The sequence below is a fragment of the Chanodichthys erythropterus genome, chromosome 17 (assembly GCF_024489055.1).
Source record: "Chanodichthys erythropterus isolate Z2021 chromosome 17, ASM2448905v1, whole genome shotgun sequence".
Lineage (NCBI taxonomy): Eukaryota > Metazoa > Chordata > Actinopteri > Cypriniformes > Xenocyprididae > Chanodichthys > Chanodichthys erythropterus.
This window is the reverse complement of record NC_090237.1, coordinates 32,337,421-32,359,775: the sequence shown is the minus strand read 5'-3', so window position 1 is coordinate 32,359,775 and position 22,355 is coordinate 32,337,421. Positions and strand designations below refer to the sequence as shown.

The following is a 22,355-nucleotide window of genomic DNA, read 5'->3' as shown; positions in this document are numbered from 1 at the left end:
CATAAGAACATAAAATCATTATTAGTTTACGTTATTCAGCCTTAACATTTGTGCAAACAGAGAGTAAAAAATGGCTGTTGCCATTACAAACCATGATGGCTGATACCACTGAACTGGTGAATTTTATTTCCTGCTCATTCTCAGAGTATCATTACCTCGCGTCTCAGTCAGAGATCTAGCTCAGGTTAGGAAGGTGCGTTACAAATGTCATTTCACAGTACATAATGTAAACTAAATGATACATTTGAAGGTTGGTGTCAATGGAATATCAGACTTGTAAATGCATTTCACTCATAAAGCAATTAATTCGAAAGCTCTGAATGAAATATTGAAATATCAAACCAACTACCTGTCTGCAGAGGAACATGCTATCCTGTTCCTTGGGTGTCTGCTTGGATTATATTCATCTTTAGGGTTAGCGAATGAAAGGAAATGTTCAATCAACTAGGTTGTGAAATGCACTGATATTTTTTTTTCCTTTTTTTTTTTTTATGTGTGTGTCCCATGGACATGATTTTGGAATTTCTGAATGTTTCTTCGTATTCTTAAAGGAATAGGTCAGCCAAAATTAACATTTACTCACTCTCATTTAGTTACAAAATCGTATGTTATTTTTGTCCACAAAACATGAGTTTTGAAAAATCTTACCCTTGTGAAAAAGAAGTGCACTTAATTGTATTGGATGTGCACTTGTAGTGTAGTGTGCTTTAAATTTTAAAAGTATATTTAAAAAAAAAAAAATCTGTAATTGCAGAGAATATAAATAAACCACTTAAGTGTACTTAAATAAAAGGCCACTTAAGTGTACTTAGAGAGTACACTTCTGTTACTATTTTTCTTAGCATACTCAAGTGCAATTTTAAACATTTTACTTTAAAGTTAAGTGCTGACAGATCGATTAATCGCGTCTAACAAGTTTGTAAATGTGTATGTGTGTGTATATATATATATATATATATATATATATATATATATATATATATATATATATATATATATATATATATATACACACTCACACACACACATTAAATATTCACAAACGTTTGTTATATGCAATTAATCGTGATTAATCGATTTGACAGCACTAATTTAAAGCACATTTTAAATCATTTGAACAATCTTTTGTCATGCTTTAAAGAAGTATACTTATTTAGATGTTGACAAACATATTAAAGCACATGTACTTGATTATAATTTAAACTATAGTGTGTTAATTATTTAAAATTGATATATTTGAAATAGCAACTTCATATAAATGTGTAATTATAAATATATTTAAATTAATGACATACAACTTTCAGTAGAAATGACAAAAGTATATTTTAGTTTACCATAAACATTTAGTTTGTCAGTACTTTCGGCAGTAAACTTTAGCTGTATTTCAAAGACAATAGAATGATTAATTTATATATAAATATGTACTTAAGTCCTACTTAAGGGAAAAGCTTTAATGCATTTTCGTTTAATTGCAAATAATATGTCTGAAAACATAATTCAGTTCACAAATAAAGTATATGTTTTTTTTTTTTTTTCCATAAGTACTCTTTCATTGCTAATGTGCACTTTTTCACAAGGGTATGTAGCGTTTTCCCATACAACAGTTTATAGTGACTATAAGCTGACTATCTCCAAAAAAGATGTCAAAGCACCATAAACATCATAAAGAGTAATACATATGACCATGTTGATGATATGTTCCAAGTTTTCTAAATCCATACTATGAACAACCATTGTATGGACAAAAGCTGCATGAAGACTTCACAACTCTTCTTTTGTGTTCTGCAGGACAAAAAAGAACAGCATGCGAGTTTGATACAATTTAAAGGCCTGTTCACACCAAGAGTGATAAATATAATAATAACTATATTAGCGTCCACACCAACGCACAATATTGTTCTGTTTATTCTAAGTGCATGCTGCAGTTTTGTCGTCTGCCACTTTAAATGTCCAAGCTCTTTAAAGCAGAATGGATTCTGATTGGCTGTCAATGTTTTCGGGAAAAAATAGTTCTGAAAGTGATTCAAATGGTATCGTTTCTCTGTGCCGTTACTGTTATAGTGGTGTGGACTCTGCTTTTCTTTTATCTTTAGAATGGTTTTTAGATCTACATCTTTATCGTTATCACTATAATTATTGTCCTTGGAGTGAATGGGCCTTAATGGTGTATAAATAATGACACAATGTTAATCATTTGATGAACTGTTCCTTTAAATTGAATACAAACACAACTGTCTGTTATCGTATATTTAAGAGAGGATTGTACCATGATTGTGTTACTGAAATGTCCTCTTGTTTTTTTTCTCTTCTCCTAATTTGTGTTGTACAGCTTGTATGAGCTTTATGTGTGATCTGTGTTACAACACGTTAATGGAAAAGCATGTCTTAACGCTGTGATATACAGTAATTTATTTGATTCAAACCTTGTTAGTGTAGCTAATCACTGTTGTGATGCATTCAGAAACTCTTTTGATGATTTTGTTGCACTTTATTGCACTTTGGGTTTATTAAAAGATCATGTAAAAGCATCCTGTTTCTTACTTTTAAATGAGCTGAATGTCAGCTACAAGACTTTTGAAGGAAATTAATTATTTTTAGTCTGTTAAAGAGTCATAGATATGAACTATATTTCACTACCCAGTTAATTTAATGGATAAAGGCTGCATTGTTTCTCACTGAATTATGTTTCACCTGGAAATGTCACATAACTTTCTAAGAACACGAGCAGTGGAGCTTTAATCTCGATTCATCAATCTCTTTTAGATATGAAATGCTGAATGATATCAATGGGCAAGGGGAAGATAATGGTGGAGTTTCTTTCTGCTGCGATGTTGTTCAGAGTCTGGAGGTATCGCAGCTGAAGAGCTGATGGAGACTCAGCCATCACCAGAGACGCTTCCTTCAGGGCCCGCGAGGCGTTCATCTCACCCTCAGCTGCAATCACCTACACACACATACGAAAATAATACACTTGAGCCACATGTGTCAAAAGTTGTGTCTGATATATGGATTTTCCTCAGCGTAATGTATTCATCTCAGATATAATATTTGATTGTAGGGCTGTTATTTAAATTTCCTCTAAACGATCCCTGAAGGCCCTTAGAGCCTTGAGAAATCTCAATCATAATAAATAATTTAAGGGGGAAGTGTGTGTGTATTTTTTGTCATATAAAAGTAATTTTTCATATCCCAGTTTATAAGGGGGTGCAAAATAGCGCCTGAAAACAAAATGAAAAAAAAAAAGTCACCAAAGAGGTGCTTAACCTTTAGAAAATGTTGATCGTCAACCTCAAAAGGTCTAACTATAAAATACATGTTTTATTTTTGGTCACACTTCATATTAGATGGCCTTGTGCTAACATTAAATACCTACAAGACAATGGCTTTACAATATGTAACTGCATGTTATTTAACTACAAATGTAACTTTTAACAAATTTAAAAACAAATTCCCACATTTAGTGCTAATGAGTTTGAGGTATGGTTGTGTTTAAGATAAAGAGTAGGGTTAGGCTTATAATTATAGGGGTTAGAGTTACGGTTACAGTTGTTAGGGGTGAAGTTAACTGTAACTATATGTTAATTAAATGCAAGTACTTTAAATGTAATTACAACGCACCATTGTATGCAAGTCAAAATCTGCTAGGGGTAATAATGAAACAGTTTTAGAAAGTGATTTTCACTATTATTTACAATAGGATCTGCATTTGCATGGGTTTAAATGAAAGATCTTTGTTATAATAGACAATAAAAACAACTTTGTGCATCAAAACCACTCCTTTTCTTGGTAGGCTAAAAGAAAAATATGAACTTGATTTTTAAGTCAATTAATTTGTGCCAGCTGAATGTAAACATTTTTGACAAGCCAAACATATTAGTCTCAGAGTAACTATTTATTTAAGCCACGGCCCACAAAATAAACTTAATTTCATAAAATAAGTATAATGAACTTCGAACATCTCCAGCATGTTTTATAATTACCCAAAAATCAAACAGTTCTCCCCTCACGCATGTTATCATGTCCATCAAAAAATCAGGTTGAATGTCGGTTGGAATATTAGAACTAAAAACATTGACACACTCATAGGCATCAATCACTTCACTGAATACTTGCTAAGAAATAAATAATTATTACTACTTTACGAGTAGTAATTCCATTTTCAAATACACATTTAAATACCACAACATTGATGTATATCAAAACAAAATGTGCTCAATACACGGTAATATATTCATTAGGACCATGCGAGGTCACAGTGCTTTATCGCCGCCATTTTTGTGCCCGGTCACAGCTGAGTGATTAGTTTGAGTACGAGGTCTCTACGGAACAAACATTTGTGGATGTTTTCAAACTGGTGGGTGTTTATAAATCATGCAATGAAAATGATCCCCTTCACCCTACCCACACTCTGACGTGGGCAAATCAGGTAATGCTCTCGATGATCTGGTAACACCTATTACTGTCCTGCAGAGACCTATACTTTATCAGTTTCGATCTATGGTCATTACAACTACCAGAGGAAGATCAACGAAACACTCCCAGAAGGTTCACACAGGGTAACAATATATTATGCTGCTAGCTGTAACAACAGTTGTCAGAGAAACCCAGAACTACAATTTTATTAGAACTCAAAGGAGTTAGATTGGCAGAAAAAATGGTTGGCTTCAATGAGAAGGGACACTGGCAGCCAAACAGCAATGCACAACATTAATAACTACTGGGACTGTCATTTACATAACATTATAATGAGAACACTATTGTAATAAAACATTGTGAATTCAATGTGTTTATTTGTTGTTTCATCACGTTGTTGTGTGAAGAGCTCATCTACTTCAGGAGTTAAAAATTCTGGGGTGCGTTTCCCAAAGCAAACTATGGTCGCAAGTTCCGCAATGGGACTTACGACCATAGTTGGGTAACGATGTTTTCGGGAAACTCACCTCTGATTAGCACATAACTTAGTTCAAGCTTGTGCATTCACATCATTTTGTGCAGATATAAGTCATAATATTAAATTTATGTAGTATAAATATCTGATTAATCTCATATAGTATGCGTTTTGTTGAGGTAAATAACTTTAGCTTCAGCACAAGCTCTCAAACGGCAACGCAAAACATTAATAACTATGATTGGGGCTGTCATATGCATATCTTTAAGGATAATTTATGATGTACGCTGCCACTGTTTGGTGTAGATTGCATATTTTTGCTAAGACAATGCATTGCAACAAAATAAGGCTTTGTGGATCTTAGTTTCCATTATTTGTACAACCTATATTAAATGTTGTGCCCTTTATTTGGGCAGTATTGAGCTGACTTTCATAATTGAATACCAGCACAAGAAGCATTAGAGTTGGTTGTGGGAGTCTCACCTTGGCACGGGCTTCTCGAGTTGCTTCAGCCTCTGCAGCCATGGCTCTCTGGAGCTGGAGAGGCAGTTTAACATCCTTTATCTCCACTCGCTCCACTTTAATGCCCCATACGCCAGTGGCCTCATCCAAGGCGATCTGTCATCAAGATGATACAAAGCTATCAGGATCCATGAGTACGATTCAGCCGTACAGCTGAAGCATCAGTTTAACAGCAAAGAAATAATCCTGGGCTGTGTTCAAAGTTGCCTCCTATACCCGTAAACGCTGTACTATTTGCTCATTTAATATTTAGCGATTTTTTTAAGCTTTTGCTACTTTTCATTTAGTCGGCATGAAGTTGTGATAGTGTTTTCTTCTCTATTTTGATGTATATCCAAGTGAAACAGTTTGTCAAATAGGATCAAATGTAGGACGGGACTTGATTTTGTCCATGGGGAATTGATTGGATTGTTGTGGTCGATCTCATGTGAGTGACCTGGCATACACATAACACATTATCAATTTATGTTTTCAAATCCAGGATTGTTAGGCTGCATAAATTAGGTCAGCCAGAACCGGGAACACTTCCTATAACACCAGATGTACTCGTTACATCAGAAGAAGAATGGCATCTACTCTAATATTAGTCTCTCTGTTATCCCGGGCCGCATCCAGGTGAGATCGAGGACATGTGCCTAGACATGACAACAACACAGCTCTGAAGTGTCAGCAGAGATTGTGTCAACTCGATCATCCACTGTGAAGGCCTCATCAGCACGACAGCTCCTCAACAAACTATCCCATAATGGCGTGATGAATACGATCTTCGACTAAATGGAACTGGAATAAATACTTTGACTGTTGCGAACCCAATCGGACTTATGAAAGCTGCCTGAATCATAATCAAGCACTGTTCGCTGTTGGCCAGAGGAGAACTGGCCCCCCGTCTGAGTTGTCTCGCCCTCGCACCAGTAAACATGTGGTCAGAGAAGAGAGTTCTTGTACCTGCATGCTGTTTGAGATGCCCTCTCTGTCAGACAGCAGCTCAGACAGGTTCTTTGTGCCCAGGACGTTTCTCAGGGTGGTCTGTGCCAACAGCCGTGTTGCGTGGTCTGAATTGGACACGTTGACCACGGAACAGATCGGGTCAAAGACACGAAAGTAAACCACTCCATCCACACTCACGGTCACAGAGTCCTTCGTCAGGAACTGTTCTCACATAAACACATATAGATACTCATCTTGTCATATTGATCTAAACCTTTATGAATGATTTATTCAGATTTAGCTTGCCAAATCGTGTTGATTTAACATTATATTGGAATGACTGTTTTATTTGGCAAACTTTGGGTTGTCTTAAGGGGTACATACCTGTAAATAGTTTTGGGGGTAATGCATTACAAGTAATGCGAGTTATGTAATCAGATTACTTTTTACAAGTAACTTTCCTCAGAATGAATAAAAACAGTGAAATGCAAACCTGCTATTATTAAATGTAAAATCACACAAATATACTTTATGTATTTAATCTCACTTTATTAACCAAGGTCTTTGCTGCTGACCTTTAAAGATCCAAGCCCACATCGAGCACACTAATAAGTAAACATTACTTTGAATAAACATTACATTTGTTTTTCATTTTTTTGTTTGTTTTCATTGTTAAAGTCTGTTGAACTTTCTTCTCCTGCATCCTATTCTTCTGCGATCAAGAATGGCAGCACAGCTGAAAGCTTAATTTGCATTTTCTTCAGCCTGAGGCTTATTTCAATTTTGGTGTGAAAGGCCCTTTACATTTGTCAAAAATAGAACTTTGCTTTTTTGCTATTAAAATGTTTTGTTATTTTCCATTTGAGAAAATGTAAAGCAAAAGTAACGTAACATTACTTTTATAAAAAAATCAACTAAGTAACACACTTTTTAAGGGGGTAACACAATATTGTAATGCATTACTTTGCCCAACACTGTCTGAAACCCTCTATCAGAATATATATGGTGCCATTGTTAACTAAAAGTATAAAAAAAAATATTCCTTTATTGAAATAAAGCAAGATTTCAAAGATCAACAGTATTTCTCAAAAATCGCTTACTGCACCTTTAAAAAAAAAAAAAAAACTATACTGAAAATTTGTAATATTGCCTAAAATAACTGAAATAAAAGTAAGTACTAAAATTACTAAATAAGCTAAATTGAAATATTTAAAAAAAAATACAAAACAAAACAAATAAAACAAATACCTCTTACCTCTTGAGCAGGAATATCAAATGTCACAGTTCTCAAGTCCACCTTCCTGAATGTATCAGTGCATGGCAGCACAAAGAAAATTCCTATAAAATAATTGTATAAACAATATTCAAACGTAGACAATTATATATTTAAAGAAATATGAACAGGGATTTTTTTCTATTAATGAATTATTACATTATATAAATATGTACAGTCATGTGAAAAAGAAAGTACTCCCTCTTTGAATGAACAACAACACATGACATATTACATAGTGTCATTTTTTATTTAACAACAAAAAAAGCCAAAATGGAGAACACGAGTGAAAAAATAAGTAACACCCCATGATTCAAAAACTTGAAGTTATCGTTTTCTTATGTCTTTATCAGTCTCTCACATTATTGTGGAGTAATTTTTGGCCCACTCTTCTTTACGACATTGCTTCAGTTCATTGGGGTTGCGGGCATGTGTTTATGCACAGCTCTTGCCACAGCATTTCCATCAGGATGAGGTCTGGACTTGACTGGGCTATTGCAACACCTTGATTCTTTTCTTTTTCAGCCATTCTGCTGTAGATTTGGGATCATTGTCCTGTTGCATGACCCTAAGCTTCAGGACAGATGGTCTCACATTTGACTCAAAAATACTTTGGTATACAGAAGAGTTCATGGTCAACTCAATGACTGCATGGTGCCCAGGGCCTTGTGGCTGCAAAACAAGCCCAAATCATCACTCCTCCACCACCGTGCTTGACAGTTGGTATGAGGTGTTTGTGCTGATATGCTGTGTTTGGTTTTTTACCAAATTTGGCGCTGTACATTATGGCCAAACATCTCCATTTTGGTGTTTTCTGTCCAAAGGACATTGTTCCATAAGTAGCTGTGTGGTTTGTAGTTAGGGGTTTGTTCAGATGAAACATTGCAAACCTAAGCCGTGCTCTTTTTAGACAGAAGAGGCCTTCTCCTAGCAACACTTCCAAACATGCCATACTTGTTTAGTCTTTTTCTAACTGTGCTCTCATGAACTTTAACATTTAACATGTTAACTAAGGCCTGTAGAGTCGGAGGTGTAGCTCTTGGGTTTTTTGCAGTATCTCTGAGCAGTGCACAGTCTGACCTTGGGGTGAATTTGCAGGGATGTCCACTCCTGAGAAGACTGGCAACTGTCTTGAATGTTTTCCACTTGCGAATAATCTTCCTCACTGTAGAATGATGGACTTCAAATAATTTAAAATAGCCTTTTAACCCTTCCCAGATTGATAGGCAGTAACAATTGCTTCTCTAAGATCATTGCTGATGTCTTTCCACCTTGGCATTGTGTTAACACACACCTGAATACTCCAGATGTCACGGCTATGTCATGTGCTGTTGTTCATCTTAGGTTGTATTTACCTAATTTTAAGACATGCTAAGGACAAGATTATTATTATTTTTTTTAATTATGTCCTGATATGTAAAACCATTGAATTCAAAGAGGGTGTACTTTCTTTTTCACATGACTATATTATTTAACAATTTTGATTCCTTTGATTAATGGGACCCAGGTGTTAAACAGATTCCAATATGCTGAGACTGAAAATGAAAACCTTTTCATACCAGGTCCTTTTGGTTTCTTGTCCACAATACGACCTAATCGAAAAATCACGGCCCTTTCATACTCCCTCACAATCTAAGAATGAGCCAATGAGTAAATTGTATGTACAGTCAGTCATCATTTACATTGATGATAATTACTGTGTTGAACAAGACATTGATTTGTTTATGGAAAATCTATCATAACAGTCTTCTTAAAACACAACATACCTTGATGCACATAAAAATGGTAATAGGAAGCAATCCAATGGTGATAATGATGGCGATAAAGATAATGAACCAGCCGAAGCATCCCAGTGATGGTGATTTATCATCTGAAAGACATGGAGCCAACATTTTGTGGGACTTTCCATGCATGGTTCAACCTCGATTGTTTTTAAAAGCATAAGAGGCACAAATTTGTGGGAGATCAATCAATCAAATATGGAAACCTTTCTACAGCATGATGGAAATACAATGGGAAATAAAAAAAGTTTAACAATATTTATTTCAAACTAGCTAACCCTTTCTACTTATTACTTATTACCCTTATTACTAACAACACTGTTACATTCTGTTGTTTTGTGCATTTGATTTTTTTCCCCTGTTTGAAAACCTCCTGAGTTGGATAATGAACATTTTCTGAATCTTTTGTGTCTTACGTCAGTGACCTAAAATGGCTACAAAATTAAACGTATAGCTGAAACACATTTAAACTTTATTAAAGAAGCCTCTTGCAGGTTTACTGGCAAAGGTTGTGATACATAGAAACCAGACAATGAGATAATGCCCTGATAGTTTAATCAATGGGATATTAAATTTCTTTTTATCCCTAGATTACATGTCAGGTAAACATATCAAATTCCACAGAGACACTCCTGCTGACTTATCACGTGCTTACGATCACGCATACAATCCCTCACTGCATGTATTAGTATCACGGTCCTTAAGAACTTAAGTCATGTACAAAATTGACATAGACATTATTTGCCATGGAGTATTGTTATGATACAATAAATATAAACCCCTTTTTTTCATTTTATTGACAGTTTTGTTAATTATTACAATTGCAGTTAAAATAAAAAACATATTTTAGTAATGTTAGGAAATTTTTAACTAAGATTTTACACAGGCATACCTTGTGTTATATGTCTGCCACTCTCAGTCTCCCGGTCTTGAACCCGGATTACGGTGGTCATCTTGAGGAGCGACACAAGCATAAGATGTGTTATGGCAGATGGCAGGTAACAGAAGCTTTTAATGTGTGCTCATCTTCCCATGAGGGTGTGTCCTGCCTCCCGCTAGACCACAACACTGGAGGAGGGGAGCATTCGGACTCATTTGATATCTGTGAATGCCATGAACCTGAATATTGTGTGTGGTGCAAAGTTATATTTTATTTGATCAAATATTTTTATCAAATATTGTTATTGTTTTAGCTGTAGTGGGAGATTTATAATTCAAAGATTTCTGCACCATCACAAGGCAGGAAATCTGGGATGTGTAATCACATATCATACCATCACACATGAAAACTGTTTACATAAGAACAGATATGACCTGTGTATTATGTCTGCTAAACTAAAATTCCAAGATCATATTTTTTGCTGTAGTTGTTGGTTAAAGGGGCCATGACATGGATTTTTTATTTTAATTTTAATATCTTCCTTGAGGTTCAATTATAATTCACTTATAATAAGTTATTGTTGCATATATTATATATATATATATATATATATATATATATATATATATATATATATATATATATATATATATATATATATATATATATATATATATATATGGAAAAAATGTTTCCATGAGATGCACCCTAAGGACTGTGGATAGATCCCAGGGCAGAAGTGTAAGGGGGCAAGGCAGATTCAGTCTTTAGGTCTTTAAGGAACTTCACAATTACGCCTTCCAACTGATTGAGCAGCAATAGGGGCGTGGCGCACCATGATGGCTGCCACATACACTTTGAGCGTAAATGGGGTGAACAAAAGGCTACCTTGGTTCCAAATGCTGTAACTTTTCATGACTTTATGCTATCACCACAAAATTTGATCCAGATGCAGCTCACATGTATGGGAACTTCACTAAAAAACCTTACTACCTTATTTCCTTCCTGAGTTATTGCATGTCAAATAAGAAAGATATGTAAAATTATAATAAAAAATTACAGTATATATTTGTTTTATTTTATCAGCAGTTTCTCAGCAAGAAAAAGTCCAAATGTAATAATTTTTTTCTCTAAAATTTTCAGAAGTTTTCTTTCAAACTATACCTACCTTTTGACTCTCCTTGCTTTATAGACTCTTTATTTTTGTGTTATGTCACTCAGAAAAAGAAAAAAACAAAAACAATTGAGAATATTATAAAGTGTTACCAAACATTTATATTACTAAATATTGATACTATTACTTTGTAAAATATAAATATCTCTAAATATTTAATAAATAAATATTACATTTTTAAATAATTAATTTAGAATTAATTAATGTTTGTAAAATCATTGAATGACATTTATTTGGCATATGAGGCACTGCAACATGAGTGTATTTTATGTCAAAAACATTACAAGCGTAGCAGGAAAATACAGTATTGTTTGTTCACACATTTATCACACAAATGACTATTTAACCTTCAAAGTTGTTCAGATGAATAAACCAAGACCTCATTATAAGACAAACAATAAAAGCAGAGCTTTGGGTCTCTGGAGAACCGAGTGTAACATGCAATCAAGAGCTACTCACCATAGAGACAGGCACAGATCAACTCAATGGAAACACTGAGCCACCATTACAATATATGTATATGAATTTGGCCATTATGACATACTGTAAGCTGTGTCCTGTACTTTATTTCAGTTTTTGTTTTTATTGATTTACAGTTAATAACTTTAGTGGTTCAACTTAAACTTATTTCAGTGTATTTGCCAAAGCAACATTTGTCTGTCTAGTTTCTTAAACTAATATTTATATTTTATTTTATTTCAGCTTTATTTCAATTAACACGTTTTAAAAGTTTTCGTTAACAAAAATAACCCTAGCTTGGAACATCGATTTTCAGAGCCATTTCATTAATTTAAATATTCTTTCTCGCACATAAAATATTCAAGATGCACATAATACACTTAGGTGGATAAAATGTCCACAAGGCAAGTTCTCAATGCAACTGAAAACTCAAGATGGGATTAAAAATTTTCTGAAAAACTCCAGAGACTGAGAGATGGACTCAGTGATCAAACTGTTGCATCATGATCTTGCGACTGACTTCATAGGCCAAAAAGAGCGCTCCATTGGCAGGAAAAGTTCGGATCATAGTCGGGGTCAAACCAGAATACAGAGGTGCCACTCCTGTAAACAAGACACCAGAATATAACATGCTGCAATCCAAGAATAAATTGTTTTGTTATATACTGAAACCATTAATTGTTTAATTGTCTTTCATTAAAATATCAGCACATGCATGTTCAATAATAAACACAGACCCCCCCCCCCCCCCCCCACATTGGGGTATATTTTTATAAATCATTCATCTATCTATTAACATCATTTTCTCAAATTCATGTGCCCTTGTAATCTTTAATCAAAATATCTTCCTCTCCCTCTTGCAGCTCATCTCTTCTCTTCTCTGATGACGTGTTTACTGGTTTGAGGGTGGGACAACCTGTCAGTCACATGAGATCCACCAATAGCAAACCACAACCATTCAACCATCAAATCAATTCCCCATGGATAAAATCAAGTGCGACTCTACATTTGTTCTTGTTCGAGAAGCCATTTCACTCAGACATACACTTACCAGTCACTTTATTAGGTACACCTTGCTATTACTGCTAGTACTTTAAGTGGTAGAACTGCGGGACAACTGTGATTGAGGTAATTTTGTCTTAAATTGAAAGACAAATTATTTTAAAGATCAAAAACATAAAAAAGTACTACGAACTTAAGAATCAGTAGTTTCAAGTAAATCTACACAAAAAGTACAACTCGCTAGTATTGGGTTGGACTCCCTTTTGCCTCCAGAACGCCCTTAATTCTTTGTGGCACAGATTCAACAATGTCCTGGAAACATTCCTCAGAGATTTTGGTCCATATTGACATGAGAGCATCACACAGTTGCTGCAGATTTGTCAGCTGCACATCCATGATGTGAATCTCCTGTTCCTCCACATCCCAAAGCTGCTCTATTGGACTGAGATCTGGTGACTGTGTAAGCCATTTGAGTTTAGTAAACTGATTGTCATGTTCAAGAAACCAATGTGAGATGATTTGAGCTTTGTGGCATGAGGTGTTATCCTGCATCCATCAGAAGATGGGTGCACTGTGGTCATAAAAGGATGGACATGGCCAGCAACAATACTCAGGTAGGCTGTGGTGTTTAAACAATGCTCAATTGGAACTAAAGTTCTCAAAGTGTGCCAAGAAAATATCCCCACACCATTATACTACCAGTAGCCTGAACCGTTGATACAAGGCAGGATGATCTTTTGATCTTTCATGTTGTTTACACCAAATTCTGACCCTTTCATCTGAACGTCGCAGCAGAAATTGAGACTTATCAGACCAGGCATTGTTTCTTCAATCTTCTATTGTCCAATTTTGGTGATCCCATGTGAATTGTAGGCTTAGTGTCACCAGTGTGTCTTCTGCAGCTGTAGCCCATCTGCTTCAAGGTTGGATGTGTTGTGCGTTCAGAGATGTTCTTTTGCAGACCTTGCTTGTAACAAGTGGTTATTTGAGTTACTGTTCCCATTCTATCAGGTCTAACCAGTCTGTCCATTTTCCTCTGGCATCAACAAGACTCTTTAAATTCTCTGTAAACCCTAGAGATGGTGGTGCATGAAAATCCCAGCAGATCAGCAGTTTCTGAAACACTCAGACCAGCCCGTCTGGCACCAACACCCATGCGGCAATCAAAGTCACTTAAATCAACTTCCTTCTTCATGTTGATGCTCAGTTTGAGCTTCAGAAGCTAGTATTGACCATGTCTACATGCCTAAATGCATTGAGTTGCTGCTATGTCATGCCATGCCATGCCGATTAGATATTTACTTTGACGTGCAGTTGAACAGGTGTACCTAATAAGGTAGCCAGTTAGTCTAAGTCACAATAGGGAATTAAAGACTAACACAAATATATTAAGATATATTACAGATAAATGATAATTTTGTATATCATGCCATTAGCCCAGCAACATGAAAGCTATAAATTCAAATCAACAGTTGACTTTTCTGTGCCAAGTGTTTGAGTTTCCCAAATTAGCCACTAATGAGGTTCCAGATCACAGATAGGATGTTGGCTATGTGTTGCTATGTTTTGAAACAAGGACAAATGCATAAATCTCACCCTCATTTCGTAAAATTCCCATAAGAGTCTTGAGGAAGCCTTCCTGTTTCCCTGCTAAAGACAGAACCTGGATACGAGACTTCACACAGTCTATGGGGTACACAACCAACCACAGGCAGGCTCCACCGAAACCACCGCTGAACATCAACGGCACGACACCTGTCAGAAACACACGGATCGTGAGGAGCATATCCTGTTAAATACACTGAAATAAGTGAAAAGGCTGTGTCATTTATTTAAAGTGCATTTTATATTGGTCTAGTAAATAATAGTCCCCATCAGTGGTCACATTAACCGAATATATTCTGTCAATTTATTTAGCACTGACAGAAACATCTGAAGGTCGTCCGTCATTTTGACCACTGCTGCTTCTGATTGCTTTGAGGGAAAAGCTGCTCATAACTGCTGGTCTAGGATCAGTTTTCTCTATAATGATAGCATATTGGTGAAACAGTTTTGGTGTTTGCACTCTTGAGAGCCCAAAGGTCTCTATTTACAATGTGTTTTGCAGCGCTGAGCAATCACAAACATATCTGTTGATTTCTTGAATGCAATGGCAACTCAGACGTGTCTAAGTTAGAATCCACTCACTACTCAAAACGCCTGAGTTTTTGTCCAGTGCTGAGCTCTGCATGCTCGCAAATCCTCTCTGTATAAGCTAATTTATAACAAACTGAGACATTACGTAGGCTAAATAAGAGATTCATTGTGCAGTCAGGTTCATTGATTATGGCAGAACTTTGTGTGATCTCAATGAATTGAAATGAGTGACAGCTTTTTAGTGATTATAGAGGGAGAGCTCTTTGTGCACTTTCTAGGCAATATATAATTCAGAATTTGAATAAAACGTTTGTTTTGCTGCATTTATTTATGGTAAGAAAACTAAATAAAATTGACTAATAAAATTCTTTAAAAGTGAAACCTTCACATTATAGCTAATTTAGCTTTTGTTTGAAATTAAAAATAATTATATTGACCTTCATTATATAACATTTGGCTTGTTTAAAGAATCAATATTTAAAATATATATATATTGATTAAATTCGGTAGACTGGAAAAAATGGGAAAACGTAGATTGTCTGATTTACTCATTCATATTATTTGTGATCTACACATCAAAGTTGTGTTTCCTTCTCCCATCTCCCACACAAGAAAGAATGTTATATGAGTTTGGAATGACATGAAGGTGAGTATAATGTTCTTCCTGTGGGCTGACCTATGTGCTCTTTGTCTCTGCCCATGTGGTGGGCAAACATGGAGCGGCTGAGTTCATATCCTCCAAAGAAACAGAAGTATCCAGGTATCTCACGGACTATAGTGGTGGTGAGACCCTGATAGAAACCCAGAGGACCGTTTGTCCACAGCACATTTCTCACAACGGACCACACTGTGCTGAAAGACAGAGAGGAACTTCAACAAGATATGTCAACTGTAAGTGGTAGAACTGCAGGATAGCTGTGATTTTAAGGTCATTTTGTCTTAAATTGAAAGTTCAAAAGCATAAAAAGTACTAAGAACTTAGGAACAGTAGTTTCGAGTAAATCTACACAAAAAGCCACAAAACACACACAAACAACATACAAAACATCACATATCTCTTGCAAATGCCAACACTTCATTCAAAACTATTTTAAAGGTGCTGTAGAACGTCTTTTTAAAAGATGTAATATACGTCTTGTTGTCCCCTGAATGTGTCTGTGAAGTTTCAGCTCAAAATACCCCATAGATTTTTTTTTATTAATTTTTTTAACTGCCTATTTTAGGGCATCATTAAATATGTGCCAATTCAGGCTGCGTCCCCTTTAAATTCTCGTGCTCTCTGCTCCCGGAGCTCACGCTTGCCTTAAACAGCATAAACAAAGTTCACACAGCTAATGTAACCCTCAAAATGGATCTTTACAAAGTGTTCGGCATGCAGCATGTCTAATCGTGTAAGTACAGTGTTTATTTTGAAGTTTACATTTGATTCTGAGTTTGATAGTGCTCCGTGGCTAAAGCTAACATTACACACTGTTGGAGAGATTTATAAAGAATGAAGTTGTGTTTATGAATTATACAGACTGCAAGTGTTTAAAAATGAAAATAATGACAGTCTTGTCTCTGTGAATATAGTAATAAACGATGGTAACTTTAACCACATTTAACAGTAGATTAGCAACATGCTAAAGAAACATTTAGAAAGACAATTCACAAAAATCACTAAAAATATCATGATATCATGGATCATGTCAGTTATTATTGCTCCATCTGCCATTTATCGCTATTGTTCTTGCTTGCTTACCTAGTCTGATGATTCAGCTGTGCACAGATCCAGACGTTAATACTGCCTGCCCTTGTCTAATGCCTTGAACATGAGCTGGCATATATGCAAATATTGGGGGCGTGCATATTAATGATCCCGACTGTTACGTAACAGTCTGTGTTATGTTGAGATTCGCCTGTTCTTCGGAGGTCTTTTAAACAAATGAGATTTACACAAGAAGGAGGAAACAACTGTGTTTGAGACTCACTGTATGTCATTTCCATGTACTGAATTTCTAAGAGATTAAATTAGGTATATTTACACTATAAATAGAAATGCAAGAGCTGTTTTGAGTTTTGAGTGACAGGTCTAATGTAGAGAACTGTGTTTAGAATATTGCAAAAGGTTGATTCTACAATTGCAAACTGAGAATAAAGCAGATAATGTGCTTGCAGTTTTGCAGACTTGGTCTAAAGATTAGGTATATGAGTGAATAGTTTCATTAAGTGGGCCTCAAGTACCACTTTTAGTGTCTTCATTTACTCACCCATTTAGGTCAGCATAAACCTGAATTAATTTCTTATTTCTGTGGAACAGCTAAAAAAGGGGGCGGGCACTGTTATACTCTATTGCAAAGTATTTTTGCATCATGGTAGTATTGTACTGTACATTAAAATATTTGATTTCTGATTTCAATTGAATGGAAAAAAAAAAAACAGTTTAGTCTGAACACTGTTAAAACAGAATAAACTCATTTACTTAAAAAAAAAAAAAAAAGTAAATATTTCTAATAATGACCAAATTATTTGATTAACCCTGTATCATCCCTTTCAAAATGGAAATAAAGTTACACAACATGCCTCATTTCTCATTTTCAACTACCAAAACATCCTCTGTCCAAACAGACCTTTTCTGTCCACTGGCAATCTTGCCGGATGCCTCCATTTCATGCATTGCCTGCAGTCGACATTTAACCAGTTCAGTGGGGCATAAAGCCAGAGAGGAGAAGATCGAGGCAACAGAACCTGAACAGGCCTTCTGAAAATCACTGAAAACAAACACACAAAGTTATTAATATAGTTCATCATTTCATGTCAAATCAAATGTAATATGAAGGACTGCATTTGAATCAAGACTATACTGTCCGACCAAACTAAAGTAATACTGACAAAATATATACATACAGTGTGTACGGAAAGTATTCAGACCCCCTTAAATTTTTCACTCTTTGTTATATTGCAGCCAAAGGGTCTGAATACTTAGGACCATGTGATATTTCAGTTTTTCTTAAATGCAAAAATGTCAACAATTCTGTGTTTTTCTGTCAATATGGGGTGCTGTGTGTACATTAATGAGGAAAAAACTTAAATGATTTTAGCAAATGGCTGCAATATAACAAAGAGGGAAAAATTTAAGGGGGTCTGAATACTTTCCGTACCCACTGTATATACACAGTGCACAGCATAAATAAGTACACCCCCTCTGAAACTTCTGAAAGTCAGCAATTACTCAATTACTTAGAAGACATGTCGGGGTTCTTTAGAGATATAATGCTCCAGCAAGTCTGCTTTTTCAAAATTATTCAGGAAAATAAGATTTTCTTATCAAGGTGATAAAATGTTGTGTAGCAAAAATGAGTACACCCTCCTAAAAGTTACTAAATAAAATGAAATTAAAATTTTATGGTGTAAGTTTAAGGCAATGTTTGATCAACAGGTAAGTATGTTGAACCAAAACATTTAAAGAGAAGTAATTTTTTGACAATTAAAAGTGTTATATAGCCCACTGAATCATTCTCAGACTTAATGCTGACAACATTGGAAGCATTTGGGAGAGAAATGTCAGGAGACTTATTTCTTAGCACAAGAGAGGAGAGTGGTTCAAGAGAATTACCAAATCATTGTTTTGAAAATATAGCAAAAGTAACAGAAAAAAAAAAGGACTTGAAAAATCAGGCCTTCATTTTAAGCTTTCATTTAGTGATGAGGGATTTTTTTGCTAGACAAAGAGCAGGAGAAATACCAAGTGAGTGTCTCAGAGCCAGCAAAATCTATGAAAAGAGTGACTGTTTATCTCACAGAGTAAGATGCAGCCTGCAGAAATGACATGCATAGTTATTGTTCTCACAGGAATTACCTACTGTAGCCAAAGCACAATAAGGTCAGTTAGCCATTTCCAAAGCCCATATTTACAAAATATAGATTCTGTGAATCAATTCTCTGGTCTCATGAGACCAAATCAATCATTTTGGATCTAACAGCATCCATTGTTCTGGTGTTGCTAGAGGAGGAGTACAGTGAGAAGTGCCTGGTTCCCACAGTAAAGTTCTGTGGTAGTAAAGCTCTTATATAGGGATGTATGAGTGCTGACGGTGTGAGGGAGTTGTGCTTTATCAATGCTGTCATGAATTCCCACACCACTGTGTAATTTAATACACAAACTTGAAACAGAAGATGTTACCCTTTCCTCATTCCCAGCATTGTTGGGCATTTTTTCAACATGACAATGAGGATATGCATTCTCCCAAGGTGAAAAAACTTCTGTGGACATGTATTGCACTCAATCTTAACACTCTTGAGCGTCTGTGGGGGATTCTGTAGAGACGAGTTGAGCAACATTCCCCATTAAAGATCAGGGCATTTAAGGAGCTCATCATCCAGGAGTTAAACAGGACAGATGTGACAATTTGTCATGAACTTGTACACTCCGTGCCAAGAAGGGTCAGGGCAGTATATTCAAAATTATGGAGGGCATACTAAGTGCTAGAATATTATACATTTGTACTAATTTCTGCAATCGTTAATTTAAACTAAATTGTCTAATTTACTTATTTTATGGCTATTAATGGCATATATTTCTCAGTTTTTATTATGTATATGTTTAATTTTAGTTTGAGCATTTTAGTTTTGCCATCTTTCCATAAATTGTATTAATGATCATAAAGAAAAGACATCTTTTGTATTTGTTCAGAGGGGGTGTACTCATTTATGCTTTGCACTAATTATATATATATATATATATATATATATATATATATATATATATATATATATATATATATATATATATATATATATATATATATATATATATATATATATATATATATATATATATATATATATATATATATATATATATATATATATATATATATATATATATACATACAGTGGGTACAGAAAGTATTCAGACCCCCTTAAATTTTTCACTCTGTTATATTGCAGCCATTTGCTAAAATCATTTAAGTTCATTTTTTTCCTCATTAATGTACACACAGCAACCCATATTGACAGAAAAACACAGAATTGTTGACATTTAAAAAAAAAAAATCTGATTTATTAAAAAAAGAAAAACAGAAATATCACATGGTCCTAAGTATTTACACTTAAGTATTTACATTTAAGTATATACTACACCTTAATTTGAGTCCAGCTGTGTTTGATTACACTGATTGGACTTGATTAGGAAAGCCACACACCTGAGCAAATGAGAATCATGAGGTCAAAGGAACTGCCTGAAGAGCTCAGAGACAGAATTGTGGCAAGGCACAGATCTGGCCAAGGTTACAAAAAAAATTCTGCTGCACTTAAGGTTCCCAAGAGCACAGTGGCCTCCATAATCCTTAAATGGAAGACGTTTGGGACGACCAGAACCCTTCCTAGAGCTGGCCGTCCAGCCAAACTGAACTATCGGGGCAGAAGAGCCTTGGTGAGAGAGGTAAAGAAGAACCCAAAGATCACTGTGGCTGAGCTCGAGAGAGTTGCAGTTGGGAGATGGGAGAAAGTTGTAGAAAGTCAACCATCACTGCAGCCCTCCACCAGTCGGGGCTTTATGGCAGAGTGGCCCGACGGAAGCCTCTCCTCAGTGCAAGACACATGAAAGCCTGCATGGAGTTTGCCAAGATGGTGAGAAATAAGATTCTCTGGTCTGATGAGACCAAGATAGAACTTTTTGCCCTTAATTCTAAGCGGTATGTGTGGAGAAAACCAGGCACTGCTCATCACCTGTCCAATACAGTCCCAACAGTGAAGCATGGTGGTGGCAGCATCAGCTGTTTTTCAGCTGCAGGGACAGGACGACTGGTTGCAATCGAGGGAAAGATGAATGCGGCCAAGTACAGGGATATCCTGGATGAAAACCTTCTCCAGAGTGCTCGGGACCTCAGACTGGGCCGAAGGTTTACCTTCCAACAAGACAATGACCCTAAGCACACAGCTAAAATAACGAAGGAGTGGCTTCACAACAACTCTGTGACTGTTCTTGAATGGCCCAGCCAGAGCCCTTACTTAAACCCAATTGAGCATCTCTGGAGAGACCTAAAAATGGCTGTCCAACAATGTTTACCATCCAACCTGACATAACTGGAGAGGATCTGCAAGGAGAAATGGCAGAGGATCCCCAAATCCAGGTGTAAAAAACTTGTTGCATCTTTCCCAAAAAGACTCATGGCTGTATTAGATCAAAAGGGTGCTTCTACTAAATACTGAGCAGAGGGTCTGAATACTTAGGACCATGTGATATTTCAGTTTTTCTTTTTTAATAAATCTGCAAAAATGTCAACAATTCTGTGTTTTTCTGTCAATATGGGATGCTGTGTGTACATTGAGGAAAAAAATGAACTTAAATGATTTTAGCAAATGGCTGCAATATAACAAAGAGTGAAAAATTTAAGGGGGTCTGAATACTTTCCGTACCCACTGTGTGTGTGTGTGTGTATATATATATATATATATATATATATATATATATATATATATATATATATATATATATATATATATATATATATATAATATATATATATGCAAACTATGTACACTACCGTTCAAAAGTTTTGGGTCAGTAAGATTTTTTTAATGTTTTAAAAGAAGTATCTTCTGCTCACCAAGCCTGCATTTATTTGATTAAAAATACAAACAAAAACAGTAATATTGTGAAATATTATTCCAATTTAAAACAGCTGTTTTTTTATGTCAGTATACAGTAAAGTGTAATTTATTCCTGTGATCAAAGCTGAATTTTCAGCATCATTACTTCAGTCTTCAGTGTCACATGTTCCTTCAGAAATCAATCTAATATGATGATTTGATGCTCAAGAAACATTCATAGAAGTGACAGTTAACATATTACAATGACCTTTATACAATAAGAGTGGGAAATGTTTAAAAAAATAATATAATTATTTATATATATATATATATATATATATATATATATATATATATATATATATATACATGATATAGTAAATATCATGGTTATAAATATGTAATCAAAGCACCATGGTAATCTATATCAGTGTACCATAGCATTGCCATCTGATCCCATTAGCAACTATACCATTTACATAGAGGTAAACGAAAGAATTCCCTGTATTGACTTTAAACGTAATGTTTATGGAGTCAAGAAAAGCGCTCTGAACATGCAGGCAGTGGGTCACATGACACAGCTTGTCCTTGCGGATTGAATTGCATCATGAATACTGAGTGGACTTGTGAAACATAAGCACATGAGAATTACTGTATGTAGCAAAAGGGGGAAGACAAGTGTTCAACGCTTTAACACATACCATTTAAATAACATAAACCGCCCACAGGTCTAATAGAGC

At 35.3% G+C, this 22,355-nt stretch overlaps 1 protein-coding gene across 7 annotated transcripts in view; it reads right to left on the bottom strand.

The window, feature by feature from the left end:
* Positions 1-1,226: 1,226 nt before the first annotated feature.
* Positions 1,227-22,355, bottom strand: part of stoml3a (stomatin (EPB72)-like 3a) — a 35,941-nt gene continuing 14,812 nt past the window's right edge. For 3 of the 7 annotated variants that reach the window (XR_010892116.1, XR_010892118.1, XR_010892117.1), the window contains exons 4-9: positions 17,652-17,792; positions 15,719-15,894; positions 14,503-14,661; positions 11,440-12,507; positions 10,284-10,459; positions 9,394-9,480 (exon numbers count right to left, since the gene is read on the bottom strand). Coding sequence is in view for 4 of the 7 variants with exons in the window: in XM_067364484.1 (XP_067220585.1) it covers positions 2,750-2,944; positions 5,372-5,506; positions 6,356-6,559; positions 7,593-7,675; positions 9,170-9,242; positions 9,377-9,483; positions 17,623-17,792 (967 nt within the window). In the remaining 3 variants the exon portion in view is untranslated. Of the gene's footprint in view, positions 2,945-5,371; positions 5,507-6,355; positions 6,560-7,592; positions 7,676-9,169; positions 9,243-9,376; positions 9,484-10,283; positions 10,824-11,439; positions 12,508-14,502; positions 14,662-15,718; positions 15,895-17,622; positions 17,793-22,355 lie in introns of those variants that run through there. The other 4 variants (XM_067364481.1, XM_067364483.1, XM_067364484.1 and 1 more) reach the window with 4 other exon arrangements.